The sequence below is a fragment of the Vombatus ursinus genome, unplaced genomic scaffold, assembly GCF_900497805.2.
Source record: "Vombatus ursinus unplaced genomic scaffold, bare-nosed wombat genome assembly UNPS02015175.1, whole genome shotgun sequence".
Taxonomy (NCBI): domain Eukaryota; kingdom Metazoa; phylum Chordata; class Mammalia; order Diprotodontia; family Vombatidae; genus Vombatus; species Vombatus ursinus.
In genome coordinates, this window is record NW_020954953.1 from 9,866,240 (window position 1) to 9,890,740 (window position 24,501).

A 24,501-nucleotide genomic window follows, 5' to 3' on the forward strand; every position below is an offset into this window, starting at 1 on the left:
GATAGATAGATAGATAGATAGATAGATAGATAGATAGATAGATAGATTGATAGATATAGATACATGAAAGCAAGGATACTTAACCAAGTTGTTTGATAGTTTACAAGGAATCCAACTATGGGTCAACCCCATCAATAGACTTGAGAAAGAAAAGGAAAAAACAAGATGGATGGCATGAAGACATCACCAAAGCTGGTAAATGAGATCAGGAAGAGTCAAGTGATGTGAAGACAAAGACCGGCTTATTACCAAAGAAGCATATATAGTAAATACCCAATTTAATGTGAAAACAAACCAAATATATTCTAGTAGTGGAAGGAGCACTGTAGTTATCAAGAGCACCTATAATTTAAATCTCCTGCTTTTGATAAATTACTCTAATTTTCTGAAGAAGCTAATTGATTAAATAACTAGTTTTTAGTAGCAATAGCTTGTATTTATAAAGTATTTTAGAGTTTACAATGTGCTTTCCTTATAACAACCCTGAAATGGATGAAGTTGCATTGGATGGTTTCCAAGATCCCTTTGAGCTCCAAATCTAGGATCTAATTATGGTCTTATTATTTCCCATTCTATAGATAAGAAGACTAAGACTTGGAGAAATTTTGTCTTAACCTAAGTACCAGAGCTGGTAAATGAAAACAAGGGACTTGAAATGTAGGTTTCTCTCCCTCTGTCTCTCTGTCTCTGTCTCTCTCTCTTCCTCTCTCTCATCTCAGAAGAAAAATTGGTCCTATCTTCTCCCCTACACTCTCCCTTAACTCCCACTTTCCCACTTTTCTTGTAGACATAAACTTTCCACTCCTACTTTTACCGTAGAAGGCAACACCATCATCCCAGTCCCTTAGGCTCTCAACCTAGGAGGCATCCTCTACTCCTTACTATCTCTCATCCTCTATGTCCAATATGTTGCCAAGGTCTGTTGTTTTCATGTTTGCAGTATTTCTCAAACTCCCTTCTCCACTTTGATAAGGTCATCACCCTGGTACAGGCTCTCATCATCTCACCCCTGGACTACTGCACTTACTAGCTGTGTGACCATGGGTGAGTCACTTAATCTTGTTTGCCTCAGTTTCCTCATCTGTAAAAATGAGCTGGAGAAGGAAATGGCAAACCATTCTACCATCTTTGCCAAGAAAACCCCAAATGGGGTCATGAATTGTCTGACACGACTGAAAAATAACTCAACAACAACCTCAACTTTATCATAGCTAGGATTAGTTAACATTAAGAATCTAGTCTGTGCTAAAACTACAACTTCCACATTTCAATAAATAGAAGACTTTCTAGGAAAACCTGTGAAATGCATGCCCATATAATGTTGCAAAGAACTTGTTCTTATCTGTCTGAACTATTTTTCTTAATTTGAGAAAATACTTTTTAAGATTTTCTCTCCTCAAGCTCATTAAGCTGGCTCAGTGAGAGTCTAGCAAGACTATCCCTGATCTATGCAAGTAAGTCGATCTTATGGTTTAAAATTAGATTTTTTTGGACACTTTTCTTGTCAAATAAATACAGAATACATGTTCTATGACATTTGTTAAAATTAACTTTCTTTTCTAAAACCTATGATTGTGAGCATCTTGGGTAATGAATTCAACAAACATTTTTAAAGCTCTGTGGGCACAGTGTGCAGGCTATTAATTAAATCCAAGCTTAGATAAGACACTGTCTCTGTCCTCATGGAGATTACAGCCTGATGGAAGAAGCAGCCTCTACGTAACCCATACTACCTTTTTACACAAAATCTGCAAAATAAAATAATACATAATCCATGAATAAGAAAGAAGCAAGCCAGGGTACTCTGTGAGGGTCTAAAAGGTCATTACTTTCATGGAAAAGATAACATCTGGGTTTGGTCTTACTTGAGATTGATATATTTGATACAATAAATATTTTTTTGGAAATATTACAACTTCAAATGGAATATTTGTTAAATGCATATATATGCATGCATGTATATATGTGTGTGTATATATACACATATAAGCATATATGTGTGTATACATATATACATGTTTGCGTATATATATATACACACACACACACACATATATACTGTAAAATCTGGCCAAAGACTTGTTTGTGTGTTCCAATTAATTGTCAAGGCTGTACACAATAGAAAAACATGTGGTTTACAGAGGTTTAACTTAGCTCAATGCACACATGGTTCCCTTGTACATGTTGAACAAACACTCCCAGGTCTCACCTCTGTTTTTGGCCATAGGATCTGTGACTTAGTTGGGTTGACCATGGATTCTTCTCCAATGTAACTGAGGACACGGCCCTCATTAAAGTGATAGAGTTATGGCCCCAGTTTAAATCTAATACCAACTCCATCTTGAAAGGCCTATTTGAGATCTGATTTCCATTCGCTATAATTATCAGTCTGTTAAGACTACAGATTGAGGAGTCTTATTTGTACTTCTAACACCTCTGTAGGATTATGAACTGATGCAGTGGAATGTGAACAAAACCAGTGGAACAATTTGTACAATAACCACCACTATAAAGAGAAACAAGTTTGAAAGACTTAAGAACTTAACACAATGACCAACCATGATTTCTGCCTATCTTCTGACATAGAAGTGATTGAGTCAGGGTTAAGATGAAATATAAAGTTTTTGAACATGGGCTAATGTGGAAATTTGTTTTGCTTGACTATATGCATTGTTATAAAGATAGGTAGTAAAAAGAGAAAGTAGATTTATTAATTGGAAAAAAATGAAATTTAAATGTTTACAAAAGGAAGTCTCTAGACTTGTAATTTTACTTATATCTGACAATCAAGAAAAGCAAAAAAACTATTTACAGACAAAAAGTTGCTGAGATAGTCATATGAGCTAATCTTTTCATTATATTTATTTATTCATTCATATTTATATGAGCTAATCTTTTCATGAACAAACTAACAGTCTACCCATTTAACACATGTTTCTTTTCAATCTTTTTTTAACCCAGATATTGCTATAAGCTTATATTATCTATATTTTATAAACCTTAAAGTTCTATATAAATGTGAGCTATTATTCTTCCCACCATGGCTATCTTTTTATTAACCATGCTTTGATTTAGAGAAGAAAATCTGATGACCCTCCATAGTTCTACTCCATGGCTTTCTGTGGTACAGAGGTAACCCTGTATTCCTTTCTGTTTTTTAAAAAAAAAATTTAGTGATCTTTTGCTTTTACATCAACTCTATTTCCTAATATTTTATTCCCCTTTACAGAGAGCCTTCTCTTACAACAAAAAATAAAAAAGAAGGGTAAAAAAATAGTTTGGTAAAACTAATTGACATATCAGACAAATCTACTACTATATACAGTACTATTTCAAAGACAACCAGCTGAATTCAGTCAAATATTTAAAAAGTAACTGGTTGCTTGACTAAATTAAAACATAAAAAATGGTTTGTTTGTCTGGATCTACGGATGACCTGGGTTTTTCATTTATTGTTGCTGTTGTTTAGTCATTTCAGTTGTGTCTGACTCTTTGTGACCCCATTTATTTTTTTTTGGAGGGTGGCAAAGATACTGTACTGGTTTGCCATTTCCTTCTGTAGCTCATTTAATAGATGAGGAAACTGAGACAAACAGGGTTAAGTACTTGCCCAGGGTCATGCAGCTAGTAAGTGTCTGAGACTGCATTTGAAGTCAGGAAGACGAATCTTTCTGACTCTAGGCTCCATACTCTATTCATTGTGCCACCAAACTGCCTGCATTTCTAATTGCTAAAGTATTACTGGAAATTATGAAAGATGGATCCACTGATGTCTTGAATTATGATTCTAAAATTAAGAATATATTTAAGTGAACAAACTTAATTTTTAAAAACAGAAAATTAAAAGTTGTTTAATATGTGTTCATATGCACAAATTTTTAGGTCACATAAAAAAGTTTAAAAGCTTACTATCCATAATCAATTCAATACTTAATATGAATAATTATATTAAAACATGACCAGCTTTTTCCTACTACTGTGACTGCCCATATTACACACCTCTCCCCCACCCATTTCCCCTATGGAATGAACTTCTTCCCTTTTCTCTTATTCTATGAGGGCCATCCACAGTTGTCTCACTGGACCCAGATGGCCCTGGAGGAGAAAGTGAGGCTGGTGACTTTGCACAGCCCTCCCTCACTTAAATCCAATTTATTTGTATGTCATGGCATCACCTTCCTGATATCCTGGTCCTCTTCTAGAACGAAGGACAAACAAACAACAACAATAACCACCTTATTCTATATATCCTTCAAGGTACGGTGGAAAGAGCAGCAGCTCTGCCTCCTACTCTTGTGTATGACCTTGGGGCCGTCATTTAACCTCTATAGGCCTCAGTATCCCTATCTGTAACATGAGGGATTTGGACTTAGAGGCTTCTTAGGTACTGTCCAGTAATTCTACTATTCAATGACTCATAGCTTTTCACTTATAATTGGAACAAAGACCTAGGAAAGCTAAAGAGGAAAAACAGCCTTTATTAAAGTAAGAGCTAGTGATATTTTCTTATAATGTGTTATTGAAAGGCTCATCAGTTTTTTTTTTAAAAAATCCACTATCAAATAAAATCCTCTATATTCTGACTGCTTTTGCTTCATTTTTTCTGACAGGAAAAGAAAATGTGGGTCTGACTGTATTATTGGAATACCTGACTTGTTTTCTTAATGTCCCCTGTGTCACTTTTACAAGTATTTCAATAAAAGTAAAAAATAAAGACAATAACAAAAGAAGACTGGTTATTCTAAAATGCACAAAAAACTCCTCATTTGACTTTCTAAGCAATTGTGGCAACAGAAAAGATTCTATCAATTATGGAAGAATGGCTTCCCATAGAATTGATGACCTTTGTATTTCGAATATATTCAGAGGTTAGTGCACTGCAATGTTTCTAGGCACTGCTATTGAGAATAACCATTTCTTAGTGATAAATATGCCCTCGAAGAAACTATTATTTGTATTGCATTATTTAGGCTAGGACATTATTAAAAGGCCATAGTACACTGACATAAGTAAGAGTTCCCCATTTTCACAGATCATTGCAAATCGTATTACACATGATCAGGAAAATAGTATTTCAGTCATTTTATGGAAAGTCTGTCATATTTTAGCTAAGAAACAACTTGCTTAGGAATTGGAGCATAAGGCATTGAAAAGATGCAATCCTATTTTCTATAGGCTAAAGTGACCAGTCAATAGAAGGAGGCAAGGTATGATTACTGCCTAGAGCTTACTACAGAAGCTAGCAACCTAGCATTTAGCAATAATGAAAAATGTCTGTGCTTTTTATGTTTCCTTGAAAAATTCTGCATACAAAATATATTTTGATCTAGGTTTTTAAATTTTAGTTTTTTTTTAAAGTGAAGTAATATACACTCAAATTCTTTTAGCATAAAAATTCTGATTACATATGTCCATAAAACTAAAATAACTTAAAGGAAAAAAAGGATTATGATATTCTTTTAGTCTGGACCTAATGCATGATTTTGAATTTCAAAGTGCCATTAATGATAAAAGAAAGAGGGGGGATGTTAGGAGGACAGTAAAGAAGAGAAAAAAGAAAATATTGGAACCTAGTCATTTAGGTTTTACTCAAAAGACTCTAGCTGAATCACTATTTTGCATTTAAGTTTGTCTTCATCTCCTCATTTTAATACTGATAAAGAAGCAAATACATACACAGCACGTGCCTTTGAAAAAGCTTTGAAGTGACAATGATGAACATAAAGCTCCAAGAAGAATCTTTGCACACAGTAGGTTCCTGATAAATATTTGTGCAAGGAAGTAATTTTAAACCACAGCAGATATCTTCATCTTGATCTGTTAAGATTCATATTACTGATGTAATATGGATCCCTAAGACCACTAAGAGATTTAATCTCTAATGATTTAGAGATTTCAGCTTTAATCTGAATGAACAAATAAAACACTTTTGTCATGAATTAGAAAGCTAGGGAACAGGGCAATAACCAATTCATGACAGAAATCTCACTGTCCAATTCCAAATGGCTTTAAAAGATCATTTCCTAGGACATACAATATCCCAGGATGGAACCAAATATGATAAAGATGTTTTATTTATAGAGTATGCATGAGCCTGGATTGCCCCAGCCTTCTCTGTTGCCAGGTCAGTGAGTATAATGTAGTCCATATTTTGTGGCTGTTTTCCAGCATTAAACATGTCAACATTTTACATCTCAGCCATAAAAGTTAGTGAGATAGGTCTGATGAATAGCAATAAGACCAAAAAAACCCAAACGGAAACAAAACATAATGTGAATATCTTGGAAAATCAATTAATATTTTTATGAACAGCAATAAAAATATTGTTGAGGACTAGCAGAGAGTGAGGTCAGACTAGTTGACCTCAATATATATTCTTGGTTGAGCTTTGCTTATCATTGTAAATAAATTCTGCACCCTCTGTCAAAATTGACATCTTAGTGCACACAAAGGCAGGAAGTTTTATAAATTCACAAAACTCCTTTTTTTTTTAGCTCAGTGGCTCTCATTAAGGCATATAAACTTGATATCTGGAAATACTGCAGCGCTGTTGGAGTCAGAGGCCATCTCATTGTTTTTTCTGCATCTTTGAAAAGAATACAACCATATATTGTGAATGTCATATTTGTGTGAGCCATTCAAAGTAAGTGTACAAATAAGTAGGCACTTAATAAAAGCTTTTTGACAGCAACTTTTGATGTGAAAAGGCAAGCAATTTAATCACTGGGTGAAGAGTGCTAAATCCATACTATCCTGGATGGAAAACAATGACACAACCAAAGGTAAGACATAAGCAGGGAATTCCTGACTACCAGGTGAGAGAAGAGATGAGAAAGAAACAAGTGAGAAGGAGTTAGAAGCTGGATTTTATTGGAAGATCTTTGGAAGATGACAGTGGGCAGATTATAGATATAGCTACTAGTGTATTGATAAGAGTCTACTAATTGTGTATCAGACACTAAGAGGCAAATAGTACTGGGCAATTTGAAAAAAACCCAAGAAATCCCATTATAATAAAATCTCACTTAGGAACCCCTGGTCTTGTGATCAGACAAAGAAAACTGGTGGTTTGCTGGGGAGAATTAGCAGCAAGAGTGAGAGAAGATTGGATCTCTCAGCTAATATAGACAATGGAGAGGAGTGTTCCATTAACCTGAAGAGACTGCATAATGTTTGCTGCAAAAATTTTGGTGGATCCATAATTTCAACCATGTGGGTCCTCAACACTGGTGCCACTGGTTACAACTACTCATGTCTTCTGCTTCTCTGCAATTCTAGATCGTGCCTTCCCCATAACCCTGAGAAACTGAAAATGCACTGGAGGTGACTGTCTGGATTTTTTTTTTTTAACATATGGGATATGGATACCAGTGCATCATTCACAAAAATCAATTGTTATCCCTCCATCTCACTACATGACTGGTCTACCTTCTTTTTCTGCTCTAACCGTCTTTAAGGTAAGAGGAAATTGAAGTCCACAGAGTGAAGTATCTTGTTGCACGTTAAATACATATTAAATGGAAGAGTTAGAGTGAGAATTCAGGTTTTTATCTGATCCAGGTTTTTTTTTTTTTTAATCTGTACTTGCGATTTTTAGCCATGTGGAAACTAACTCCCTTAAGGCAGATTAGCAAGTCTTCTGTAATTTACAGTTTTGGAGAGTTGCCTTACAGGTTAAGTGACTTGTCCATGGTCATACAGCTAGTAGGTGCCAGAGATAAGGCCTCAAACCAGGTCCTCCTGAATCCAAAACCAATTGTCTTTCCCATAAACCATGCTGCCTCTCTAGGCTATTCCAACCTTCTGCTCAACAGGAGAAGTCTGATGAACAAAGGATATGCGTGTGTGTTATATGTGTATGTTGTTCTGTTGTGTCCTACTCTTCATAATCCCATGGACCATACTGAGCATGGGGTTCTCTTAACAAAGATACTGGAGTGCCATTTCCTTCTCCAGTGGATTAAGGCAAACAGAGGTTAAGTAACTTTCCCAGGGTCATATAGCTAGTGTCTGAGGCTGAATTTGAACCCAGGTCTTTCTGACTCCAGGAATGTATACACACAGTCTATTATAAATATGATACACATTCTACCTCTCTCTCTCTATATATATACATATATACATATATATATAATATATGTGTATATATATGTATATATACACACACATGCATATATGTGTATATATATACACACACATGCATATACATATGTATGTATGTATGTATATATATACACACACACACACATACATACAATACAAAATAATAAATATCTATTAAGCACCTACTAAGTGCCAGTCGTTGTGCCAAGTGCTGGGGATAAAGATTAGAAAAAGAAAGACAGTCCCTATACACAAGGAGCTTACAATCTAGACGGGGAAGAAAACACACAAAAGGGATCAGAAAGGGGAAAGGGGGTAGAGAATATCCAGCCAGGGCCATGATGGTGGTAGAATTAACACCTCACAGGCAGCTGGAGGTAAATGAAGAGTTGACTGAGCTAGATACTTAGTAAATGCTTCCTTGCTTGCTCACTTCAATACTTCAGGGATTTGTGATTTCACTGGCGTTGATTATACAATACAGATTACAATCCAACTACTCTTTAGTAGAGGGTCTTCATGAATTGCTGTGACTAAAAACCTAACTATGTATCAACCAAACTTTAGGTGATAAACAAATAGCTCTACTTTGCTAGGACTATCTTCAGACAACAAGTGAGCACCATTCTATGTGAAGTCATGCCAACATTGGTGGAGCAGGAAGATTCTCACTGTGCCACCATAGTCATTGAGAAACTAAGATTGCCTACAAATTATAATGAGGCATCACAGCATAATTTTGGTGAATGATATTAGGATCATAGACTTGGAATTAGGAAAAATATTTTATCACTACTTTAGTATAATTGGTTTCCTTTGTAATCCTATATATACACACACACACACACACACACACATATATATATATACACACATATATATACACACACATATATACACACACACACACGCACACACACAAACATATATATATATATTTTTTTCTATTTAAAACATCACCCTGAGAAGGGTCCATAGGCTTCACCATATTGCCAAAGGGGTCCATGACAAAAAAAAGGCTAAGAACTTCTCATCTAGTCCCAAATCATCATTTTACAAATGAGGAAATTGAAATCTAAAGAGTTTAAGTGATTTGCTCAAAATAACAGAGGAAGTAAGTGGAAAAACTGTGATTTAAACATAGGTCCTCTGACTCCCAATCTCTCCCCTCTTCAATCTTTTTATCCCTAACTGCTAACGTAGTGACTTCTATTGTACCACCCTATCCCTTAAGTGAAATATACTTAACATTAAAAGTGCAGTGAACATAATTTGATATTGGATAATGATTTAGACACAACTATAGGACCTTGTGCCCTGGGTTATTGCTATAAAAATCCATTATCCTTGCCTGTAGATACATAGAAGTGATAGTTAATGAGAGCTCTACTTTGCAGAATTTCAGATAAACAAACTGTCCTATTAGTCTTTGCTTATTTAATTGATTAAGTTCAATGTGTCCAGTAGTAAATATAACTTGCTATTATTTTCCATGTGAGTGAAGCTTGAGAAAGCAGCTTTCTTTTACTACTGATTGAATTTCCAATTATCCAACATTTTGAGAAATTATTAGCAATCATACGAATATTTCTCATTTTCAGATGTGATCTAATTCAACCTGTCTTCGAAAAATAATGACAATTCATATGATAAACTTTGGAGTTAGGAAGCTAGGCAATTAGGGAGTTAAGAAATTAGGACCTAGGCAACTAAGACTGTAAGTTACAGATAAGCTGCTAAGAAGTTATCAGCAGGGGAAACTTTTATACAGGGAATTATTCACACTAATATAATCATGGGTCCAGATTGAGGATTGCAGGAAAAGAGAAGAATATTGTATATAATTTGAATCTTTTTATTTGCTTTGGAAGAGTACATTAAAAAAACAACAGGTAAAATTTCAAGGCCTAAAATTCTATTGGTGAAATTGGCTTAAATGGGAGAAATATTCTCAAATATGAAATTCTTAGGACACACACAAATAAATTTGAAGAGGAATAAGAAGGGCAGTCATCTAAAGAGACATTTATGGTTGTATCGCGAACTCACTGACCAATTCAGACATTTTGTAAAAGCTACTTTTCAGACAAGATAAAGGTCAAATAAATGATAGTCCCATTGGCTGGGGGATAGGTGGGCTGAAGGTAGCCTATTAATTAATTAATTAATTAATTAATAGCCTATTAAAAATGGGAGGCAGTGTGGTCCACGCTAGATTTGAGTCAGAGGTAGTGAATTCGGATTACATTTCTATTTTTTACTAGTGACCTTGAGTAAGGCACCTATCCTTTCCAGGACTCAATTTCCTCATTGAAAAAATTAGGTGGCTGAACCTGTGACGTCCCTCCTATTTCTAAAGTTATGATCCTATGAATAGGTAACATTTAGATAGTATTTTAAGTTTTTGCAAAGCCCTTTACCCATATTACTATACTTAATCTTCCTCACAATACTCTGAAGTAGGTAGTACAGGTATTTCCATCTTAGAGATGAGGAAATGAGGGCTTTAATCAGATAGCTGGCAAATGTCAGAGATGGCATTTGAACCCGTCTATTTGACTCCAGGTCCATGGCTCTTTTTACTATACCACTCTGTTGAATCATTTTTTTTTTCTCGGTAGTATCCGACTCTTTGTAACCTCATTGGGAGTTTTCTTGGCAAAGATACTAGAGTGGTTTGACATTTCCTTCTCTAGCTCATTTTACAGATGAGGACACTGAGGCAAATAGGGTTAAGTGACTTGCCTAGGGTCACATAGCTAGTAAGTATCTGAGACTGGATTTGAAGTTATAGAGATGAGTCTTCCTGACTCCAAGCCCAGTGCTCTATCCACTGCACCTTCATACCGCTCTGACTCTCCAGTAAATAATGGAAAAGTATGCAGAAGTACTCATTTCTTATAATGAATCATCTTTAGATTGGAGAGTATAGGATAAAAATGGCTAGCAGGGAAACTGAAATCCAAGATAAGTGAAGGAATGGTTGGAGAGAACCTAGCTGTCTTTAAAAAGGTCCAGTCTCTTGGAAGAGATGAAACACCCAATGGGGTAGCAAATTCTTTCAGAAGTGATTGCTGTGGTAATGACAGTGATCACTGAAAAACTGTGGAGATAAGGAGACAAACCACAAGAGGGAAAATGGGCAAATGGTCCTAATTTTCACAAAGGGGAAGAAGAAGATGAAGAAGACTAATTCCTCATACTCTAGGCTGGTGACTTTATTTCCTGGTGAGCTAGTCATTTAACCACTTTCGTCTACATTGGATGGATCACAGAACAAGGATCCAGAAAGGCTCCAAGAGGTTAGAACTGTGAGCTGAATATAATAAAGTGGAAACTAGGAGGGATCAATATAAGTAAAGTCCTGCAATTTGGGTCAAAAAAAAAAAAACAAGGCACAAGTGCAGAAAAGAGAAACTGGAGATAAACAATATTCCATCTGAAGAAGACCTAGAGGTTTAGTGAACAGTAACCTCAACAAGATTCAAGAGTATAACATGGCAGCCAAAAAGCTAATGAAATCTTTAGGCAGCAATAATAAAAGTGTAGTATGACTAATGTGAAAATGTGTTTTGTATGATTGCACATGTATAATCTATATCAAATAACTTGCCTTCTTAATGAGGGGGGAATAAGGGAAGGAGGGAAAGAATTTGGAACTCAAAATTTAAAAAAAATACTAAATGTTAAAGATTGTTTTTGCATGTAATTAGGGTGGATAAAATATTAAATCATTAAAAAATATAAAAAATAATAGAAGTGTAGAGGCTGGGATTAAGGAATCCAGAATGCTGCTACATTCTGCCTCTAACTAACATTCTAATGACCTCTAACTAACTAACTGCTAACATTTCACTTCAACGAGCATGTTCAGTTCTGGGCATCACATTTATAGTCAGAAAACTGATGAGCTGCATTGAGCCCAGGACTCCAGTTTACTCTTTGAATAACAGATTCCTATCATCACTATATTGAAAAGGATTCAATTTACAGAAAACAAAACAAAAACAAAAAGACAGAAACAAACTTTTCACTCAAATGATCAGAAATCCAGCCGTCGTACCAGGTGAATTATAACTACTGAGAATTCTTAGCCTAGGCCCTCATCGCCTCTCACTTGGATGACTGAAGGTCTTCCTGCCTCCTATCTATCTGTACTGCAAGTCCATCCTCTACAGCTACCCAAGTGATTTTTCTATAAACACAAAATTGACCATGTCACTCACCATCCCCTACTCAATAAACTCCAGTGGGTCCCTGTTGCCTCTAAAATAAAATATTACTCTGTTTAGCTTTTAAAACCCTACAGAATTTGGGTCCATTCTATCTTTTGAGTCTCATTTCACACGAATCTGCATTCCAGCCAAACTGGCCTTCTCTCTTTTCCTCATACACTATGTTCCATCTCTCATCTCATTGCCTTTGCAAAGTCTTGGTAGGGATGCCTTCCCTCCTCATCTCTACACCATATAATCCCTCTCTGTCTTTAAGACACAACTCAGGCATTACCTAGGTATGTGGAACTTCCATTGTGAATGCTTCCCTTATGAAACTATTTTGTATTCATTTTTTAAATATTTACTTTGTAAATATTTAGGTCCATACATATATGTATACACACATACACATATACACATCTTGTCCACTAGAACACAAGGGATTGTGTCATTCATTTCATTTATGTCTACAGAGCCTAGCATAGTTCTTGGCACTTAGTAGGCACTGCATAAATATTTGTTAATTGAATGATTGATTTTTAGCTTTGGGAAAACTTAAGGGGTGCATGACAACTGCCTTCAAGTAAATGAATTGTTGACAGGTGGAAGATGGTCTTACAACCTTGTTTCTTTGACCCCCTAGGGCAGAACTACAGAAATGAGTGGTTACTGCAGAGAGTCAGATTTCAGATTGATATCAGGAAAAATACTCTAATAATCAAGAATTGTTGAGCTGACATTTTGGCTTCTTTGGAAAGAAGTGGTTACCAATCAGTGGAAGTCTTCAAGTAAAGATTAGATGACTCGTGGGTATGTTAGATAAGGGATTCCCGATCAGATATGGGTTTGAACGGATAACTTCTGAGATTCCCTTTGACACTGAGATTGTCTGATTTAACATAAGATATGGCTTATCCATATGTTAAGTGTTCATTTCTATATTAATAATACTCATTCATTCATTCATTCATATTTTTGCATAAAAATACCTACATCGCACCTTGCCAGGCACTGGGGCGATGTAAATATGTATAAAGATACAGCCCAAGTTTATAATCCAAAGAAACGAAATATATATAGATAAACAGTCAAAGATGAATAAAAATACATAGTCTTATGTGACTAAATGCCCATGGTGTGATTTTAACAATAAATGTTATAGGTGTTCAGAGAAGGGAAAGCACCAAAAAAGGAAATGTTCAATGCTTCCCTGAAGCTGGTATTGTGGAGGCCACTTAGACCACACATAATCAGCATGGATTGTATAGCAAAATGATGATGACTGAAGCTGAAAAATGGTTTGATTTCCATAATTTCTGAGCATAGCCAAATTTACTTGGGCTTTCATTTTAATGCAATCACGAAAGTTAATCCAGAGCCATTACTTTTCGTTTAGTCATTCTTGTTTTTCATTACTCTCTACCACTTCCATTTCCTCTCCTTTCTAGCTCTGTACCAGTTAAAAGAGCCTAGGGAAGGAACACTGTGTTTGACACGCCCCGCTGCATGGACAGATAAGAAGTTTTACCAAGGTCGACAGATGCTACTTTATACTTAGGTGACTTACTGTGCTCAGCAAACAATTACGCTTTGCCCCTGTATCCCTGATATTTCTGATGCCCCACCCCAAGCTTTCCACTATTTCAATTTTAAAAGAAATGCTTCCCCATCAAAATTCAACAGCATTTTATAAGCTGTTTTCCTGCCTGCACTAAATTTAATATCAGGATTATTATCCATTTGTCATTTCAACCTATAATTTAGGAAGCCTTTTGTGTTTGAAGTACATTTCCCTCCACCCCCTTTCCTCCAGCTTTTACCGGGATATTCACTGAAGCCTCTGTCTAGGACATTTGGTTTGACCTCTTAGAATAAATATTTTCAGTGCTTCTGATTCTGCTTTCCTAAGAGGCACCATTAGTTCTGCTCAATTCTATTTAAAATAGTTTTTATGATACAATACAATTTCAACATTTCTATATTAATCTTCATTTTATTTCTCTAAGTACTTACACAAACACTGTCACTGGGACATCACTGATGGGACACATTCTATCTCTCTTTCACTCCTGTCCACTTAAAGGCACCACTAAAACAATAATAAATGGTTTACAGAGAATCTGCTGAGCATTGGAAGAAAAAGTTCAAGAAGTGGCCTTGTCATTGACAATTGCTCATAGGAACTACTTACATCATCAGTCTCTCAAATGAATTAGATGGAAGAATTCTGGTATGAGCACCCCCCACATACCAGTAATCCCTTCCTACCTGGGCCACTGGATTCTAGTTTTTAGATACTTCAAAAAAAAAAAAAAGATACCTTGGTGAAAACATTTCTCAGGTTAAAAGGAAATCAAACAAACAATTCAAACCAAAATACCAATCGAAGGCATTTGATGAGTTCAATCAGTAGAGCCTTTCCTTACCCCACAGCCCAGGCCATTGCTTGGCTCACATGTGATTTTCCTCACTTCTGGTTCAGGGAGCAGGCCTGCTCCACACCCTGGACTGGGGCAGAGGACTCCTCCCATTTGCAGGACACATTCCTCGGCTCCATAGCGTTGATACCGGTTGTACTAGAAAGAAGAAAAAAAAATTTAAAAAGAGGCAGCAATATTAAAGAATCAATGCAGTATTTTTGCTGACTAAGATAAGATTCAGAAGCCAGGGGAGGCGTAGTGAATAAAAAAAAAGTGCTAGATTTGGAGTCAGAAAGATCAGTTTGAATTACTCTTCTGGGACTTACTAGCTGGGTGACTATGGGCAAATCACTTAACCTCTCTGAAATTCGGGTAACTCCCTAAGACTTAACCCCTTTCCCTGAGACAATGTATATTCTATTGGGGCAGGTGGAAGGGAAAAGGAATAAGCATTTATATAGCTCCTGCTATGTGCTGGACATTGTGCTAAATTCATTATAAATATCTCATTTGATAGGAGACAACCTTTACCCATATAAATATATACAAATAAATACAAAAAATTCGGGGGTGGGATGGTTCAACAAAGACCTCATATAAGAGATAATGCTTAAAATGATCTTTTAAAGAAAGTAATAGATTCTAAGATGTAAAGATGAGGAGGGAATACATTCCAGCTATGAGGGACATGTGGGAAATACAATGTCATGTGTAATAAGCAGCAGGAAGGCTAATTTAGTTGACACTCAAAATAGTTTGGCCTAACCATCCACTTAGGAAAAAAAATGGAGGAAAACTACCTATTGTCCTGACTATGAAATACAGTCAGATGGGAAATCTATAGAGCAAATCCATCAGTGTATAATAATATTAATAACATATGGCATTTACATAGATCTTCAAGGTTTGCAAAGTGATTTACCTTATTCAAGATGTATGTATATTTTATTCAGTTATTTCAGTTGTGTCTGACTCTTTGTGATCCCATTTGGGGTTTTATTGCCAAATATCCAGGAGTGGTTGTCCATTTTCTACTTCAGCTCATTTTACAGTTAAGAAAACGGAGGCAAATAGGGTTAAGGGACTTGCCCTGGGTCACACACCTAGTAAATGTCTGAGGCCAAATTTGAAATCAAGATGAGTCTTTTTGACTCCAGACCTGGCATTCTATCCACTGCACCACCTACTGCATATAATATATGTAGACATACAGATGTATCTATATCTCTTGGAAATATAATACAAATGGACATTAAGGTGGGCATAGGATTGAACAGGAGAAGAACAGGCTGGATTTCTTTTTGATTGGTGGGGACTGTAAATCATTGATATATGATACTGACAATTGTAGAAAGAATGGCTAGTTTTTTCTACCAATGGTTGTATATTTTTAAACCCTCTATAAAGCTCTCCTCCACAAAAGTCTTACTCGAATAATGACAGCTGACATTCATATGTGTTAAATTTTGGGATGCACTTTATAGACGTTATCTGGTTTCATCTTCACAACAATCCTGTGCAGTAGGTACTATAGTGTTATTATCACCATTTTATAGATGAGAAAATGGAGGCTCAGAGATATTAAATACCACATTCATGGTCACATAGTTAGTAAGAGGTATTTCCTGACCTGACTTCTAGTACTGTTTCTGCTATCACAGTACTATTTCTCCCTCTCCTCTAATACCTCATGATACCGGGGGTCATTTTTAGTGTGAGCCGTGGAAAGCCCTGCCAAGTTGAAAGAGCTGTGCTAACAGGCCCAGGGATGGGCTTTTTGTCTATAATCTGAGGTTCAGTCTATCTAAGTGTGTGGAAGCTCAACACTAAAAGCTCGGCTACCAGATGATTGTTCAATCAATCAGCAAGCATTTATCAAGTCATTACTACGTGCTGGGCATTGTGTAAACACTGGAAAGACAAAGAAAAAAAAAGCAGAACCAGGATTGGAGTTTCTTATTCAGTAGGCTTGAGGGAGTCAATGAACATTTTTAATAGAGTAAATAAGGTCATAACAGCACATTAGGAAGACAACTTTGGAGGACAGAATGAAGAAGGGTCTGATTAGAGGCAGAAATGACAGTTTGAGGATATTATTATAGTACAGGGAAGAAAAGATAAGAGAATATACTAAAGCAATTGTGATGGAAGTGCAGAAGGAAAGCCAAAAAAAAGATATAATGAAAATACAAATGAAATGTAGCAAAAACATATATAAAGAAGGACAGAGAGCTTATGAAAGAGAGAGGGAGGGAGAGAGGAAGGGAGAAAGAGAGAGAGAGACAGAGAGAGAAAGAAAGCGAGGGAGAAGGAGGGAAGGGGAGGGAGGGGGAGAGAAGGCAAGACTAGGGGAGAAAACTAGAAAACTTAAAGGAGTAAAGGAGAAGAGTTGTGAAGCGTTATCATTATTGCTCTATGATGATAGTCTCAATCTTCTCAATAACAGGAAGCAAGGTTACCTGCTGAGTATGAGAAAAGAGGAAAGAAAATTTGTAGTTTTGGAAAGAAAAAATGTGGGGAGTGTCACTGATAATCATTAAGAGGTGAATAAGAAAGCTGCCATGAAGCAACGAAGGTCCAGTTAAGGCTAGATTTAATATATGTGTAGTGGTTACAGTCAATATAATTTTCATGATGACTTACAGTAGTATTTAGCAACTCAGAGGCAGGAGCCAAGAAAGAGGAAAGGGTTACCCAGATTTGAGGGTTATTAGGACATTAGGGCACTCAAGAGTTGAGGAAAGGGCATTCATTATTTGTTACTTGCCAGAAGGTAAGTTCCAAATCCCCACAGGATTTATTCTGTAAAACTTGAACTCAGTCAAAAGGCCTCACCTGAGGACCTAGAGGGCCACATGTGGCCTCAAGGCCGCAGGTTACTCACCCCTGTGCAGGAGGATGGAAATATGCTTTACTAACAACTCTTAGGATTTTGAAAGGAAAGGAACCTTAGAAATAATCTAGGCTAAGCCATTTATTCTATAGATGAGAAAACAAACAGATTTTGTCCAAGAGATTTGCCCAAGGTCACATAGGTTGTAAATATAATTCAGTGTTTTTTATTTTTATTATTACACAATACTTCCTATTATAAAAATATACATTTTGATACTATAAAAACTAATTATATTATATGTTAATAAATTAAAGAATTCTGGGGAAAAACAATCATTAATAATAGGAGGATCTAGGAAGTATTTACATGCACAAGTTAACCACACACACACACACACACACCCACCCGCCCACCACCAACAACAACCAATTACTGATTAATTTAATTTTGTTTTGATTTTGATCCAGACATGACATCATCTGTATAGAGACCTCAGGATGAGGAACTCCATCTGTCAGTGTCTTCTTTGTGACTCATTAGATTCAGATTTTTCTGAGGTTACTAAGAGGTTGTGACTTGCTTAGGGCCTCTGTCAGTGCTCAGTCTTCCTGAGCTATTCATCATATCACATTGGTTGTTGATTAGCTAGTAACAGATTGTTTGCCTAACTTTACAAATGGTTATTACTTGGCCAATTTAGTCAAAATAAGTAATGTATGTAGACAATGTTACCCATTTCAGCAACATGACTGAATTTAATTCACTAAGCATTTATTAAGCACTTACTCTGTCAGACCCTATTCTAGGTGTAAGAATGGAACAGAATTAATAAGAATTTCTATTTCAGCCAGCTAAGTGTGGGGGATACAGATGTAAAGGTGTGGTTCTTTCAGACTGACAGTTTTGCTGATTGAAAAAACAAAAACAAATATGAGATTTGAATATTAAAACAAAATCCGAAAAAGGCATCCTAAGAAACAATTGCCTTGTTTCCCACCTGCTCATTTGCATAAAACCAACAGGAGAACTTTAGAGTTAGAAACTGGGGAACCCTGAAACTCAGAGATTTTGTGATTATTAGGCAAATGTCCATTGCTTGATTATGGCCCAGCCTGCATATATGAGGTAAATGCGCTGTTTGCTCACCATATGTTAGACATAGGTCTTTTGCTCAGGAGACCTATCCCTGAACTAGAAATGTTGTTTACAAAAAAGAGCCTGGTGGAAGTGAGGACAGATCTCTCTGCACTGCTGCCTCTACCTAGGGAGGTGGAAACCCTGTAGAGGCCAGACAACAGAGTAGAACTAGTGCTTCAAAACTGAAGGCTAAGAATATCTGTCCTTTCTGAAAAGGTATAGCTGGCAGCAAAGAGATGCTGCCAGCAGAGGAGCATTCTATCTTAGCAGAGATGCTGCTGCCTTTCTGACACAGATCACCCATTCATCAGGAACTTTTTGGAAACTGAGGCTTGCAGTTCTAGAGTTGTGACTTGCCTTAGTCATTTGTGTTTCCTAGTCATATGCCTCACTATTAAGGTATTTTAAATTTATGCCCGCTCTTCCTATAAATACTCTGTGTGTCTGGGGGAGAGTGATTCTCAAGGAGTAAAGACTGTTATGAAATTATTCTTTTTGCTTTACCTTTGACCTTTGTTAAGAGTTAATTGAGAGGCAGCTAGGTGGTGTAGTGGATAGAGCACTGGTCCTGGAGTACAGAGGACCTGAGTTCAAATCCGATCTCAGATACTTATTAGATGTGTGACCTTGGGCAAGTCACTTAACTAAGATTTCCTCCAAAAAAAAAAGAGTTAATTGAATCAGCTGGCCAATTTGTTAATGGGAAGCACGTAAAACTGCTTATTATCCTTCTAGAATTTCAAAATTGGAAGGGGCTTCAGAAATCATCTTGTATAACCAGTAGTAACTGATCAGGAGTTCTTTCTGAGAAGCTTCGGTTTAAAGACCTCTGAGGCAGTCCATGCCACTTCTGAATCAGTCAGATTTTTAGGAAAATTTTTTCTCACATCAAGTCTAAATCCATTTATCTCTAACTTTCACTCACTGTTACTAATTCTGCCCTCTTTAGGCAAAGAAAACCATCTTGTGATGTTGCATTGAATAGGACCTCAGAGATCATCTAATTTGATGCCTTTATGTTACAGATGAGGAAACTGAGACTCATTTCAAATTTAATTCAACAAACATGTATTTAAGTACCTATTATATATAAGTGCTATGCACTGGAGACATAAGTACAAAAATGAGATAGTCTTTGCCCTTATGTAACTTACATTCTACTTCAGGGATCCAAGATAGATAACAATTAATAATTTTGGAACCATATCTTTTGATTTAATTGGTATAGCAAACTAAAGCTCTGAAAGGTTAAAGTTCCAGGGGTGAGGAACCTGTGGTCTGGAGGTCACATATGGCCCTCTAGGTCCTCAAGTGTGGCTCTTTAACTGAATCCAAACTTCACAGAATAAACTCCCTTAATAAAAGGATTTGTTCTATAAAACTTAGACTCAGTCAAAAGGCCACACCCAAGGACCTAGAAGGCCACATGAGGCCTTGAGGCTGTAGGTTCCCTACCCCTGGGTTAAACAATTTTCCCAGGATCATATAACTAGTAAATGTCAGGGCAGAGATGCAATTTGAACCTAAGTTGTCTTAACATCAAGTTTATTGCTCCAATCATTATTTCATTTGGAAAGCTAAATAGTCACCTTCAAAGTATGACCAATATTATCAAAGATAATGGACTCCAGACTTCAACAAGATGTAACCCTACTTATATTTAGACACAATTAAATAATTAAGGCAGCATTTACTAAGCACCAATACTATATCAGTCACTATGTTCGGCGATAGGATACAAAGACGAAATACAACAATCTCTGTCCTTAAGGAGTTTATGCTCTTTTGGGGAAGATATGTACATAAATAAGGATATGTAATAAATACAAGGTAATTTTTTTGTGGATGGGAAATGGAAGTTGAGAGGATTGGGAAAAGCTTCATATAGAAGACAGATCTTAAACAGAGTTTTTAAGGAAACAAGGCACTCTGAGAGGCAGAGTTGAGGAGGGCTAGCCAAAGCAAAGGCTTAGCAAGGAGGAGAAATGGAGCGTTCTGTGCAAGTTTGGCTGGACCGTAGAGAGCAAGAAGGGGAGTGACATGTAATAAGTTGGAGGCAGGTTGTGAATGGCTCTAAAAGTCAAAGTGAAGAGCTTATATTTAATGTAAGAGGCAATAGCGAATCAGTAAAGACTACTGAGTGTGAGAGTAACATGGTCAGACATATTCCTTAGGAAAATGGAGGTGTGGAGGCTAGACTAGAGAAGGGAGAGATTTGAAGCAAGAAGACTAATTAGAAGTTCACATGATAGGGAGGGAGAGCTTGAACTAGGGTGGTGAGAAAGAAACGCACAGATGCAAGAAATGTTGCAGAGGAAAAAAATCACAAGATGTGGCAACTGATTGAATATGTGGGGTGAGGGAGAGTGAAGAGTGAAGATAATGGCAAGATGGAGAGTCTGGGTGCCTGGAAGAACAGTGGTAGCCTCAGGAGAAACTGGTAAGTTGATCAGGGTAGGCTTGAAGTGAAAAAAGCAAAGTTCTGTTTTTAGACATGTTGAATGTGAGACGCCTACAGAACATTCAGTTTGAAATATCTGATAGGCAGTAGGAGATGTATTACTGGAACTCAAGAGCAACCCTAGGACTGGATATAGAGATTTTTCAGTCGATTTCCTTATCTATAAAATTAGAGGGTTGGACTAGATGGCCTTAGAAATCCCTTCAAACTCTAACCCTATATATCATCTTGAGAACTTAATACTACGTACAAAATGGTACCTGTTGGCTTGATGTACATAAAGAGGGTGATTAAATCTATGGGATCCCGTGTGATCATTAAGAGAGAACAATGAAAGAGAAGAGAAGAGAGCCCAGGACAGAGCTTTGGTGGTATATCCACAGTTAGTGGATATGATGCTGATAATGACCCAGAAAAGGAGATTTGCGGAGTAGTCAGATTGATTCAAGAAGAATCAAGAGAAAGCAGTGTCAGAGAAGCCCACAGAAGAGAATGTAGCATCACCTAGTTAGTAAAGCAGGATTCAAACTCAGGTTTTCCTAACTCTGACTAGCTCTTTAGACACTCTGATATAGAGCTGTCTGGCCTGTGGATCTGAATCTCTGCCTTTACCACAAATATTTCTGCTCTTCTCAAGACTTTGCATTTCAGCTTTATGAAAGAAGGCCTTTACTGACCCAGCAAGACTTTAGGCTTGTGCTTGATTGGTTCTCAAATTAGAAATTGCCCCATCTATCTCATTTTGCCTACGCCAGGTGAGAACTGACAAGCTCATCACATATTTGAAATATTTGTTGCTATTGTTGTTCACTTGTTTTTCAGTCACGTCTGACTCTTCATGAACCCATTTGGGGTTTTCTTGGCAAAGGTACTGGAGTGGTTTGCCATTTCCTTCTCCAGTTCATTTTACAGATGAGGGAACTGAGGCAAACAAGGTTAAGTGACTTGCCCAGGGTCAGACAGCTAGTAAGTATCTGAGGTCAGATTTGAACTCAGGAAAATGAGTCTTCCACTGTGTTTCCTAGCTGCCCTATGTTTGAATATACCTATTCTCTATATGTCTCCACTTAGTAGAAACTGTCTCTGGAATCTGAGAACCTAGATTCAAATCCTGCCTCTGATGCCTACCTTTGGAAATTTATTTAACTTTCCTGAATCTCAATTTCCTTATCTATAAAATTAGAGGGTTGGACTTGATGACCTTGGAAGTCCATTCAAACTCTAACACTATGTATCATCTTGAGAACTTTATACTACATACAAAATGGTACCTATTAGCTTGATGTTCAGAACACACCTCAGAAGTTGTCCACCTCACAATCTTACTCAGAAGGCAAAAACTAGCTGACTTTTAGGCACTGTGTTGAAAGGATATGATTAATTTATAACGTGTGAATTTCGTGGAAAACAGTTATCAAACACATAGTATGACAGAGAGCTCCAGATAGCATATTACTAATTTTTTTTTTTTTAGAGAACATTCGTCTTGGGAGTTTGTGTGAGTGATGATGATAATGATGATATTTACCTTTTCAGCTATGTTTCAACACTCCAATTCAACAAGCATTTATTAAGCACTTACCATATGCAAAGCAATGCACTAAGTGTTAGTTCTACTTGGGTTATCGTTATTAATTTATAGTTTCTGGACATGCTTCTATGAAATGAATAAGCTACATATAGTCAATCAAGATAATTAATAGTACACTATCTAGTGCTTTCAAAAGTGCATGAAATGAATACTAACATTAACAAAAAGCCAAATATGAAAAAAGAAAAAAATAATAGCATTTAATATTTCAACAAATCCCAGTGAAAAATAATACTCTTTTGGAATGACCTACTTATTACTATGCTTTATATTTTGTTAACATGGAGAGTAAATTATTTAAACAATATATATCTGCTTAAAGATTCCTTTAAGAACAGAAAAGATTCATTTAAAAAAAATGAAAGAGATTCTAAATAAGAAGCCATGGAAAGTCATAAAATAGAGATGGTATTTTATAGTCTTTGTGTGGTTATTTAGTGCATAGCACCAATGAGAGCAAAGTCACAAGGCTTAATTCCCAAATGTCTCAGTTTTAGGTTTTCTCTCTTACGGTCACTGAATAAACACTTTTATAGATCCTGATATTATTAGTATTATGAGCATTGTATCTCCTGTGCCATTCTTGACCATGACATACCACAAAGAATTCACCCAACATGCTGGAAGCCCCCCTCTAGGTTAAATACCATTGCTTTTATCCTGATGAAGGACAAGGGCTGACTATCAGTTCTCCCTTGATCTCAGTAAATGATTTCTTTTTCTATTCATATGTTTCTCTGATAACAACCTTTATGCAACTTTTGTGTACAATTCTTTGTTGGTTACATGCTTCAGTCTCTTCATACCCATTGTTAAGTCTCTTTATTGCCTTTTGAGTGAACTCCAACCTTAAGCCTTCAGACTGTGGTATTCCATTCTTTATAGTTATAAATTATCATCATTGGTATCAAAAAGAATAACAACAACAAAAATCAAAAAAAGAATGACGTTTCAAGGAGAAACAAGGGATTATTATAACTCTGGTACAATTTCTCAAATACAGTCTAGTCCATTTCCCTTTTTAATTAATTCTGAGTCCAGTTTATTGTCTAATTAGGCTGTCTATTATATGTATGTGTACACACACAGTATACATATGCACACATATCTATATATGTATATACGTACACACATATACATATATGTATACACATTTCTATACATACATATACATACACACACATACATACATGTATATAGTTATAGACAAGTTCTATGGGTTGTCCTCTCAGTTGCATATATGGGTTGCATATTATAGTCTGCCTATCAGAGTTCTCAGTGAACATTATGCCAGATTATCTTGGCAATGCTGTGGCAAGAAAACTGGCTTTGTTGTAATTTAAAATCAAAAGTCAATAAAAAGAGTATATTTCATGCCTAAAGATACAAGCCTAGGCAGAATGAAGAAAACAATTGATACACAGAGAGGGGTGGCTCAGTGGGGCAAACAGACTTCTGCATAATATGATATTTCTCATAACCAGGTGAAAAGTAGATAAAGCACTGGGCCTGGAGTCAGGAAGACCTGAGTTCAAATCTGGCCTCAGGCATTTATTGGCTGTGAGATCTTGGGCAAGTCACTTAATCTCTGTCTGCCTCAGTTTCCTCAACTTTAAACCGAGGATAATAACAGCACTTACTTCCAGGGTTGTTGTAAGGATCAAATAAGATAATGTTTGTATAGCATGTCTGGCACATAGTAGGCACTTAGTAAATACTTGTTCCTTTCTCTCTGC

At 36.4% G+C, this 24,501-nt stretch overlaps 1 protein-coding gene across 1 annotated transcript in view; it reads right to left on the reverse strand.

Annotated features, from left to right (window-relative positions):
• Positions 1-24,501, reverse strand: part of LOC114031409 (E3 ubiquitin-protein ligase parkin-like) — a 1,828,862-nt gene that overhangs the window by 279,187 nt on the left and 1,525,174 nt on the right. Inside the window, exon 9 of the mRNA XM_027846472.1 lies at positions 14,747-14,896. Coding sequence (XP_027702273.1) covers positions 14,747-14,896 — 150 coding nt within the window. The remainder of the gene's footprint in view (positions 1-14,746; positions 14,897-24,501) is intronic.